The 12,683-nt window shown below is 36.3% G+C and overlaps 1 protein-coding gene across 1 annotated transcript; it reads left to right on the plus strand.

The window, feature by feature from the left end:
• The first annotated feature begins 1,525 nt into the window (after positions 1-1,525).
• On the plus strand, positions 1,526-9,968 carry LOC102808970 (phosphatidylcholine:ceramide cholinephosphotransferase 2-like). The gene is made up of 4 exons (XM_006819594.3): positions 1,526-1,885; positions 2,455-2,572; positions 8,947-9,097; positions 9,488-9,968. Exons 1-4 carry the CDS (start codon positions 1,539-1,541, stop codon positions 9,721-9,723), a joined length of 852 nt encoding a protein of 283 aa, XP_006819657.3. The 5' UTR covers positions 1,526-1,538; the 3' UTR covers positions 9,724-9,968.
• Positions 9,969-12,683: the final 2,715 nt, after the last annotated feature.

Raw genomic sequence — 12,683 nt, forward strand, 5'->3', positions numbered from 1 at the left:
CTGGATATTGATACCACTATGTATTGTGACTTAAATTCGTTTCGTGTTACTGGTATTTGAACATTTGGCAAAACAAAAATTCATCACGGCTGGGTAATGAAAATGCACGCAGGATACCAAAGAACGGGTTATATATGATCATACTAAATTTACACAAATTTTTAGAAAATAACACAATGGACGAGTTTTCTAATACGTGGGATTACATTTGAAATAATAATAATAATAATAATAATAATAATAATAATAATAATAATAATAATAATAACTTTATTTAATTAAGCGCAACAATTCCAACATATGAAGATCAAAGGCGCTGATACAATAAACAATCAGTCAAATATTAAAAGCACATTTAAATAAGTGCGTTTTCAGTCTGGATTTAAAAATGTCTACTGAAGGACTAGAACGAACAGACAGAGGTAATTCATTAAAAAGTTTAGGACCTAAATTTTCAAAAGCACGGTCTTTGTATAACACCTTGGACTTTTTACTACACACCTGACGAGTTTTAATAAGAAACTTCGATTCAGATCTTAAACTACGACTAGGTACATACAATTCGATTAATTCACATAGATAATTTGGGGCAAAACCATACAAAGATTTATACACTAGTAAAAGTAATTTGAAATTGATTCTTTGTACAACTGGTAACCAATGAAGTTTAATAAAAATGTCTGTAATGTGGTCATATTTTCAAGCACGAGTGACAAGGCGTGCTGCTGCATTTTGTACACGAATAAGAGGTTTTATCTTAGTTACAGGGAGACCAGACAATAATGAATTACAGCTGTCTAAGCGAGAAGATATGAATGCATGTACCAACTTTTCAGTATCAGATTGGGATAATGATTTACGAATACGATTAATATTTCTTAGATGGGAATATCCAGATCTACAAATAGTAGAAATGTGTGTTTCCATAGATAGCTGCGAATCAAACAAGACACTTAAGTTTCTAGCACTTGACGAAGCACTAACCAATTCTTCACCAATTGCGATACTAGACAAAGGACATGAGTCTTGTGAGAATCTCCGAGACGACATGCACACAAATTCAGGTTTCGACACATTCAAAAGTAGGAAATTACAAGAAATCGATATCAATTCCATCTGCGAATACACTATGTATGTTGAAAATCAGTGGATTGTTTTAGATTTCCCTAAAATATTGTTATAGATCTTTACCACATATGAAAACAGTGTTTGTGTTGTGGTTTTAAAATAAATGAATGTACATACACCATTCCGAACACGTGTTAACTTCGTACCAAGGTAGTAATAAGTCTGGAAATCTGAGACAGCAGTGATTTCATTGCCCGGAAATGTCGCCTAGCACACACATATTTGAATATAAAAATTTATATAAATGTATTCCAAGCAGTACTGAGCGTGTTGATTTATATAAATAACACGATGATATGCAGCTCGTACTAAATCTGCTTTAGGCCCTTGTAGGCGTGTACGAATAGGCATTGTTAATTAAACCCACTCATATTCCGCAGCGATAGTGGCTAGAAAACAACAATGGTATAATGAACATAGGTATGATGTCGACCGAGGTCGACATGAATCCTGTATTGAATGGCGTGACGACACAAGCAAACGGGCAGGATGCCAAGTATAAAACCGTGTTCGGTGGAAGAAAAATGACCCTGTTCTGTTGCCATGTCTATTTCGCGGCATGCATGTACCTTTCATCTCTCTGTGCGATCGTGGCGAACGACTGGATTCCAAACCCGGAAATCCATCCTCCATTAGACGACGTGTTATTCAGAGCTATACCTCCGCTGGAATCCGGCAGCACCATCGCCAACATTGCTTTAGTTGCATCTGCGGTCATAAACATAGCTATGATAGCAAAGCAGAAATACATTTTAAGGTAAAAAATTCAAGATAAATTACCGTTTTAATGGTAATAGTAATACTATTGTTATCAATAATATATATAACATATTTTTGTGTGTGTATGGAATCCAATATTGATATGCGAGATGTATTTCGACGTGATGTCTTGTATTGTCATACTGTGCACAATGTTGATAATAATTCCCAAACATAACCATGCGAAGTTCAAGGATATTTTTGATTATGCTAACTCTGATTCTGAATATATTTAGCGGGTCAACTATTCAAATGAATGCTTGAATGCAATATTTTAGCATATGCTTGTACATTTATTTATTATCAATGATTTAATTGTTTTCATTATCGTGATACACAACGAGAAAATACGTATACTAAAAATGTATGCAGATGTATTCATGTTCCCGTCCAAACAGAAATACACCGGGTATTTATGCGGGTCGAAAACGCGAACCCCATCTATCAAATAACGTGGATTCGCTACCTAATACTACATCCTATACCTATTGAGAAACTATTCGTGAAACATATTTCGTTTTTCTAGCATTTTTTGTCAGCAATAATGCGTCTATTTTTTATTGCCAGGTTCGTCATTTTACAGAGATTTCTGTACACATTGCCAACAATGTTTCTAATGAGAGCGTTCACGATGACTGTGACGTCACTTCCGATGCCGGAAACTGCTATCCCGTGTATGCCAAAGGTAACGAATGTATTACACGTAGTTACCAAAAACATTATGCGTATATGACATACCGCGCCAACAGGTTACATCTTGCACATTCAAATTAACACTCTGATCTCGCAAAAGATGACTGAGCGAAGCAGAAGTTGTTGTTGGTGGTGGTGTGATATAGGAGATCATTTAAATGTGTGCTTATTTTGTTACAAATTTAAAACGCATTGTAGAGCCAACTCACGCCTCTATAATAATTGGTAGGTACTGGACAAATAATTTGTTGTAAAGCCTATATAGTACAGTGGATTTAGGGTTTGACCCGGAATAAAATAGTATATTAGCGAATTTTGTTTCAAAAGTTGGCTAAGGTCTTTGAGAATGACCAAAATAACCCCATAACCTTAACCGTTGGGCAATTTTTTTAGAGCATGTTGAAGATTTATTGTTTTTTAGCACTGATTTTACCTACCGCAGATGCAATAACCTCTAATTACCTCTAATTACCATTGAAATGTATTACTGTATAGCTACAATATTTTAAAAACAATGAATGAAATATAAATCTGCATCTGTAACAGATCACTTCAACATGCATGATGACGTCATTGCTGACGTCAGAAGTCCGTCGACATTGTGAAGTCGATGTCTTTTAAAAGCTAGTAGTCCAGTCAATCTAATTTGATTTTTAGGTCAACCCGGACAAAATTGCAACAGAAAGTTTCTTTGCAGATTTAGCAACAATGGACATCTATAAACAACATATCAAAAGTCTACCAAAATCGGGCAAAGGGAAAGTTAATTTTTTCAGGTATTGATATTGCCCATATACTGGAAATATTAAGCCATTTTATTGATGCAGTAAGTGGTACATATACAAATGCATATGGGATAATAATGGTCAATATATCCACATATTTATCACACTTACCACACTTATCATATTTAGTCAGCCAAACATTTTTTTGCGCATGGTGAAGCAAATAGCGCCCTCTATATGGATGCACAGCGCCACCAAGTGGTGATATTTTCAGAAATATACAGGGTCTGGTATTAGTCTTGTTTCATTGGCATTTGGTCAGTATAAATTCTACACAATATGGAAAACTCTGCGATTATTGTTCATATATCATTTTCATTATTAAAAAACAAAATTTCAGGAATATTTGGGGCATATTTAGATCCATCATTTGCCAAATCAACATGATACTTTGCTGCAGTCGGTCTCCATAACTCGCACCTCCCACAAATTATACATCTGCATAAAAACACACAAATGAATCATGTTTATCAAAGTATATGTGATTGTATCATGTAAAGATTGGTGATACAATGGTAATAAATATGAAAGACATTTCACAGTTATAGGTATGTGGAATGTGGCAATGATCACATAATGAAGGGGGCTCATATCAAGGTTTGATGTGGTAATATCAAAAGAGTGATTGGCAAGACTTGTGAGGTATCGATTATATCAAGTTTGTGGTAGAATGAGACAGTTACAAACTAACATGATCAGACTTGTGTTTTGTCATACCTTCATTCTGTTTGGGATTGGTATGAAAATAGGTTGGTTGGTTGGCTGGCCAATCATCAAATCAAGTCAGTATAATTCTAAGTTTATAATATTATAGTTGATCATCATCATCATCAAGATCCAGATTGGGTGAATTTCTACAGCTTACACCTCTACATTCATCACACATGGGAGAGCATTTTAGTCCATGTTTTCTACATGTGCAACGTGTCGTTCGACAGTCTGCTTTACATTTACATTTACATCTGATAACTGTTAGTAATTTGTCAGGTGTCAGGTGTCAGGCTTGTCAGTTTGGATAGCAAGCAATTTTCCCTTCTTCACTTTCCAGCCCCATTCTTCTGGATTAACATGAGTTTGCCCTTTCCACATCAGAACCTGGTGGTATACCCGTGGACTATGGTAACCTACAGCTGCAGATGTTGGTGGAATATTCTCAGGCCCTACACATGTAACGCTTGTAGCAACTTTCTGAAAGAATTTTCCCATTGTGAGTGAATCCAATGTTTCATCGGACTTGTCATCATATAAAAGGACCAGAGCTTTTTCTCCTGACTCCATAATCACAATGTCGTCTTTTGAAGCAACATCTTGGTCAAACACTGAAGCATGACATTGAAACTGCTTGTTGGTTTGGAATTTTTTCAAGGACAGACCCTTTCCTAAGCCATATATCCTGGATGTGGTGTCACAGCCCAAGACAGCATGTATAAATAATATGTTTTTGCAAACAAGTGGTCCTAGTTTGTCTTTGGTATGTTTTATGTCTCACACTTTGACTTTGTTTTTTGTATTTCGCAGTGCCTCTGGTTTTAACTACAGTTTGTGACTATTTAGGTTGACATGGTAGATCAACAACACTAACAAGTCTGTGTCCTCACTTACAACTACCATTGGTGCATTGACAGCAGAGTCTACAGCTGTCATCACTATAAGGACATCTGCATCTTCTTCAGCATTTCGAACCTTGATTCCCTTCACTTCCAGTTCAGTTCCCAGGATATTAATGAACCGCTGCTTATTTGCTGCATTTGCAAGAAACTGTTGTTTCTTCATTATTCATAACCATGTCAGAATCAAAGTAAACACCAGTAGACATTTTCCCTATTGAACGCCTAGGATGAGTTGTGTCTTTTGTTGATGGTCTATCTGGATATCCATCAAAAACAACTGTTGATTCTTTACCGTAATTGCGGTCAATGTAATCAAGGTAAAGTTTGCAGATGTCCTTATATGTTAGTCCTCGTGGCCATGGAATTCTCTGTAAAGTGAACCTCCATCAATAACATACTTAACCTCAATGGACATGTCACTAGTAATGGGACCAACACATTTCCAGACTGCGTCGGCTAAAACTGGCTTGTTTGCTTCCCGCATCAGTGCATCAGAGGCAAACAATGCTGGTGGATGAATACACAGCTCATATGTGAAAAGACTGGACAACTCGTCTGTTGATACAATTCCCCTTGCAATGGAAACAAGTCTTTGAAATAACAACTGGGGATCAACTTCATCTGCATCAAGCTTTAATGATGTTTTCACACAGCCTGTTTTTTTTAGTGAATGAAAAATCACTCGCACGTTTTCCAATCATAGACTTTATTATTTCAGCACCAATAGACCTAGCATTATCGACATTTACTGTGTCACCAGCAACAACTCCAGTAGCTATACTACATAGAGAAGAGTTGTTTCTTGCACGAAGAAACTGTACTAACTCCATTAGGTCATTATGATCTCTAATTTGCCTGGTCTTTGCACCCTCTTTGTGTTGCTCACTTGTGATGTAAGAAACACCAGTGAACTCTTGCATTGCGCGATTGACTTCTGCAAATACAGGTGTTGATAGTAGCCAAACGGTACATTGTATTTCTGACATACCTCTACCCCTTGTCAGCCGACCACTTGTTTTGACACTCCACATCAACACTTGTTCAATTGCCTGACCACATGGTATCCATTCAGGAATGATCGAAATACATCAGCATTACTTTCTGGTAGTTTTGGCATAATCTGAAAATATATGTACACTGACTTTGCATAAAGATTATGGCCAGATGCAGTATGGAAGCATGTCTGGAAAAGCTTTTGGATGGAGAGACCAGTTACCAGTTCTTTCAGCTTTAATGAACTTCTGGAGTATTTCAATCGTCTCTATGTACTGTAGCCATAACTTGGATGTTCTAAGGAAAGCGAGTGTTTCCTTGAATTGGTTGATTTTTTCCTGTATTAGAGTCAGTACTTCCTCCGAACAAACCGATTCTATCTCTGTCTCGTGTGCAAGCAGCCTCTCTAGGATGGTTCCTGCTTCTTTCAACTCATTCGTTGTATCTTCTGTTTGTGACTGATTTGCATTACTGGAATCGCCATGTTCGGGTATATCTGATAATTCACTAGCACTGGTATTTTCTTGGTAATGGAAGGTCATACATCATTGACAAAAGCAATGCATATAATGCTGCTTCCACTAGAATGTGACCCCTAATAGCCCTTGGAATGGCATTGCCACTCAACATATGTCCAACAGCATTCTCGGCATAAATTGTCTCCAATAGTTTCTTAAGTCCAGATCCACTCATCGAATGTCAAGTGCAACCCAGAAAACTCATCTGCACATGCAGACCACCCAGTCTGAGAACAATATTCCTCACACTGCTACTTGTGGGCTCATTATGTTGGATTCCCAGTGATTTCCATCACAAAGGCTGGTCGAAGGTGAGCACTGGTGATACATCATACTTCTTGGCTTGTTCACTGATGAAGCACATAGTTGAGAAGATACATGATTCATTAGTTGATTTCATATCGATTGTCATGAACATTATAGATGAGACCCCAGGACGAGGACCTTGATGTACCATTTGCATAAAACCATTCCAAGATGGTCTAGATGGATGTAACAACCAAGAGATTTTCCACAGAAGATCCACATTCAATGTATCATCACCTGCTATCAAAGTGGGTAACTGGGCATACTTTAATTTGGCCATGCCCTTTGATAACTGCTTATAATATTTAATATTGACTTTTGCAACAGAAACTATATCCTCGGATGTGACATGAACTTTAGGTATGGTGTTGTTCCACAATATCCCTGGTGTTATGGTCGTTATTATGCCCATGCCATGAAACGTGTTCAGCCCGTCAATGGTCTGGACATTATGGTCAACATTATCAGCTACATGTTGTATAAAATGTCCGGGTGTGAAACCAGGAATGTCAGTTCCTTGGTGCAAGGTGGCACTACGTTTAAACTTCTGTACCTCTGCATATGATGAACAAAACCCATGATTATGGAGAGAATCAATGAGAAATCGTGTGCCAAACTGGCGATGCATTTGAACAGCAAGTTCTATTTGCAGTAACTCGTGGGCGAACTGACTGCATGATGGCCTGCCCTATGGATGCCACCTTAACATCAGTGTTTTTTCCAACAAACATATCTTGAAGTAAAACTTTCAGGGTGGATGGAAGGTACTCAATTTCTTTCTCAGTGCGTTGCATTTCTTCAGTGTTTGGGTATAAATGACTAGTTGTGCTGGACGATTTTATATCATTTTAATAAGTTGTGCAGCCGTTTTAATCAGCCGATTTTTTTCGGATTTAGGGTCTTCATTCTTTGCACGATAGTGTAAATCATGTAAAATTGCTGATGCTGAGAAGTCTGGCTTGTACCTGTTGCATCCACTCATCTTCTTGGATCTTGAGTTTTGTTGTTGCAATGTTGTACGAATCTAAATTTATCACAAGCATAAACAAGACGCGTTTAGTACACACAAAAGCCTTCAAATCTTGGTAAAAGTGTTTGCATTCAGAAAGTCTGAAAGTGTTCAAGCAAAGAAATTGCGACATAATCTTGTGCTTAAGGTTCGTCTGGTTGCCATATAAGAGAATCACGTGATGATAATCACAAGTCACATTGACTTTACAAACTGAGCAATTTATTATGATTGACAGTCATGCAAGGACTTGCAAATGACTTGTTTTAACTATATTAAAATATGATTACTCTAAACAGAGCAACTAATACAGAAAGGAAAAAGAGAAGTAATCATAGAAAAGTGTTTATAAAAGTCTTGCCATAACAATCTTCCTTGTGTAACAGGATTCAGCTATATTTTGGGAATAACAGGGTGTTTAAAAAACCCTGGAAATTACAAACGAGTCATTAAATGTTCAAACAGTGCTTAGTTTCCTAGATGCTGATGCTTAGAAATAAAGGAAAGATATTTTGTTATACCGATAGGTATCTGGTAAAACAAAAGATTGGTTGACTACTTGACAGGATTAAAATAATTGTAAAAAAAAATGCTGACATCAGCAAATTACTGTTCTATAACTGGCGGATAGTTTCTTCAGTTTATCTAAATAAAAAGTGTATAGAAAACACTAGCAATATCTATATGAAATAATGTGTAGGCTGTAAGTAATATTAATTCCAAAATATAAATGTAAGAAAAATCTAAAATGTACGATAAACACTAACCCATACATCTACCCGTGTAAAAAAATTGCCCATGTTATCAGTTCTTGGTTTTTTTGGTAAATCAACAAAAAATTCCTTATCTTTTGATACCAAACTTGTTAATACTTGTTACTATTTACTTCCCGGTTCGGCCTGTTTCAGGGCTAAATCCACTGGACTATTAATAGGAACGATATGTACATGTTAAAGAGACGTGACCAATTTCATTTTCGTCTGTTAGTAATGATATTGAAATCGACGACCTTACAATACAAATGATAATAGACCAGATGTTTTCAAATTATTTGAAGACAATAATAATTTTCTATTTGCTATATGAATTTAGTTGTTAGAGTTGTTCACAGATGCGTGCTAAGTCTATGACTTTTGTCTTCTCAGACTGATGGAACAATAATGTCACGACTGTCTCTCGCTGTTATGCAAAGTGTGAGCATGGGAATTACTACAGATAAAGGGATTGTCTGCGGGGACCTTATTTTCAGTGGACACACGAGTACATTCATATATCTAAGCTATTTTGCTACAAAATGTGAGTAGTTACAAAAATGACAGTCCGTGTTCCGAATTTATTCATGAATTTATTGTTATTCAAATGAATACATTTTTTTTCAAAACAAGTACACGTATTCAAATAAGATACATTTTTATTCCAAACAAGTGCATATATATTCAAATTATATAAATACAGGTCAATCTGTTCGCATGAACCAATCAAATTCTCGAGATTGTTACTACATAGTGTGGTGATATAAACAGTTATAACACTGTTTTGTTACATTGCACTGCCATGATATCAGTTTATATTACAAAAACATGCATCTATTCAGTTAAGGTTCACTTATGTACCGAATAAGTGCATATATTCAAATAAGATTTATATTTATATACAAGAAAAGAAAATTGTTATATTTACTTACAGATAGTCCGTCAACGTGGCGGAGTATTCCTGTAGTGTGTTGGTGCCTCACAGTAATTGGTTCGGTTTGTTTGATTCTGACACGTGGACACTACACGGTGGATGTCGTCCTCAGTGTTTATCTTGCATTTTTCACTTTAACGGTCCATGACGTAATGGTTGAACACCCTCACCTTCTTGACAAGTACTCTATTATGTGCCTTGCCTTTCCTTTGATGTACTTTGTCGAGGCACATTGACTGGAATGGCTGTTTTGTTCATAACGACTTGGCACCACGTGTTTGAACCTACCCACAATCAAATCACCATTTTATTTTGTTATTGAATTGAACTGAGGCATGACATTTAAAAATGAATAACATAATATATAGTTTATAACTAAATTTCAGCTTGACACTATCTTACACTTATCTTATATCGGAAGGAATTACATCAATATTGCATTGTACTGTGATAGGGTTTATAAAATACTCGTGAACTGAAATGATGTGACAACGTTTTCCTTTACATATTGGGTTTATTGTTGCGACAGTGAGCAGTAGACCAACAATATATATATATATATTTATATATATATATATAGTCATACTAATGAGGTTTAATATACATATTTTAATGTATTATAAATGTATGATTATACTTAAAATATACCATATGTTGAATTGAACAATAAAGTCGCAGATAGGTATGTTTTTTAGGTTCGGATTGCAATGTTCATTTCTGCATATGCACTTGATATCGTACATGTGCATACACACATATGAAAATACATACACGTTGGAAGAATAAAACATGTGCATATATGTTCGTAAATTCATGACACCGTTCTAAACGGTTCATATACATTGGCGACGACATACTACATCTATAGATTGTCTTTTCTATTTACAGAAACAATACTTGCGGTGAGGCACATATACCACAATTCAACGCCATATAAGAGTATGTCTTTCTGCTTGCAAACCATACTGAACAAATATTTTATTTACAGACTTGATTACTGAATAGGGGTTGGATAAAGTAAATACCAAGAGTATGACATACTATATGGTATAGATGTTACATACATTGGCGCATGGCGTTAATTTCATTTAATATTTTCCGCTGTTGCATGGTCATTTTCTTATGGTATGATTATGGTACGGTGAACATTATTTTATTTCAAGTACCACATTCAATGGTGTTATGCACTAATTAATCCATAGTACACGTTTGTATTGCTTAAAATAGTGTATGGAATACGTCCTCCTCTCATACCATTATATATGTACGCTATGTATCACACAGCTGTAACCAGAATCAATCGCGTTCTAGCCACAATGCAACACACCATTAGAAAACTCTAAACACATATATTCAATAGACATGTTAGCCTGTTTGCCTCTGTGTCAAAGTGTAAGGCTTATTCACACTGCACGAGGGGTTCTTTCACTGGTAGAATGCGGTAGAAATAGTACTGGAAATGAAACACACATACACCAAAATATAAAGTTAATGCTCCTGGCTTTAAGGTAGCGAGAAGGGTTTGGTGACGTTTTTGATTAAATCATTCTCTGGCTATTGTCTCATTGTCTCATTGTCACAAAATAATTACGAGAAACAAAGCATAGAAAAATACAATGAAACAATTCAATAAAATAGGGAATTGCCTAGGAAAGTGTGTGCATTGATGATAACTCACGGTTCCAGGATGTGGAAATTCGTGACAGTCAATAGCTAGTGCAACACAACGACGAAGAAATACAGGAGTCTTGCTTGAAGAGGAATGCTGTTATTCTGTATTTGTCAGTGATTTCCCACGTTAGTGGAAGCAGTTTAACTTCATACTGGAGAAGTTCTGTGTATTGCATGCATTACAATGTATACTTATATTAATATTGAAAGAGCAGTGATCTAATCCCTAATCACACCTCCCTCTAATGATATATGTTAGTACTTCCTAACCTCACTCGGTGATGTGGTGAAACTCTGCGATGTGGTACTATAACAGGCTTGTCACCAGTGGTATTTTATTCAATGCTGTACTAAATAACAAAGCCGAATATCATTCCCATCCTCAGTAAATGTATTATGATATTTATCACCAATATCCGTTTGTGAGCTGAGACATCACTGTGTGGTGCTTCAGCCACTTGCACTTCATTTACCTTCACGGCATGGAATCAAATAGTTAGAAGAAACAGACTAAACCACTTCTATTGAGGTGTGAATATGTTAAATAAACGTCACAGCCACACTGTTGCTCTGCATTACGTATTTTCTCAACTGAAACTGCAAACACTTCTTCATTATTCACAAACAGTGGCTAGTAAGCATCTAGTATAGACAATGTTAATTTTCTCTCACACTAAGCCAAATTCGTATATTATTATTATTATTATTACTGTATATTGTTATTAACATACTACCATACCTTACCAACTCGTTTCTAATATCTCTAAAAACATTAGATCCAATTACACCAGGTACTTTATTTTCTTTTGTGACAAGAGTATTTGTTGGACAACTAAAAACCCAAATTATGAAATGTATGGTTACATATAGTATCAGACAACTCTATATAAGCCAGGTGGGTTATATCAAGTTCCTGAGACCAAGCTATTTTCAAGGTTAATAAATGATGCAACAGCTACTCACACTGCTTTAACAAGATATTCTCTAAAGAACTGCTCTGACAATATTGAGACCCAGGCATCAATGTCGAGTACACACACGCCATCTGTACCGCGCGCCTAATATTATAACAGCTTCTGTACTAACTTCCGCCACATTATGAACAAATAAGTCTCCACACAGATCTTTGCAGGGTGGCTTGTTTAGTTTAAATCTTGGGGTTTAGGCTGAAGTTTTTGGCAGTCTCGGTTGAGATGATCTGCTAATTTACATGTTCAACAGCGGGGGTTAATTGTCAGTTGACACAGGTGAACGATTCCCTGGTTTTAAAAATTTCTGTACTGTGGAATTGGGGTATCAACCTGCCAGAGCTGCAACTTCCCCATCACTTTTCGATTAGTCACTCAATACCTCACGAACAGCAGTTTCACAATTTGTCATCATTCCATGTTGAATAGTGATAGTGTCTGAGTAGCACAGTAATGGTAAAACGTAGCTCATCCTCCAAGAAACACACTTAGAACTTGGCCTAAATTCGTTTTTCAAGTCAGGGCTTAAACCACGCAGAAATCACACTTAGATACTG

This window comes from Saccoglossus kowalevskii, chromosome 12, assembly GCF_978046115.1.
Source record: "Saccoglossus kowalevskii chromosome 12, keSacKowa6.1, whole genome shotgun sequence".
Lineage (NCBI taxonomy): Eukaryota > Metazoa > Hemichordata > Enteropneusta > Harrimaniidae > Saccoglossus > Saccoglossus kowalevskii.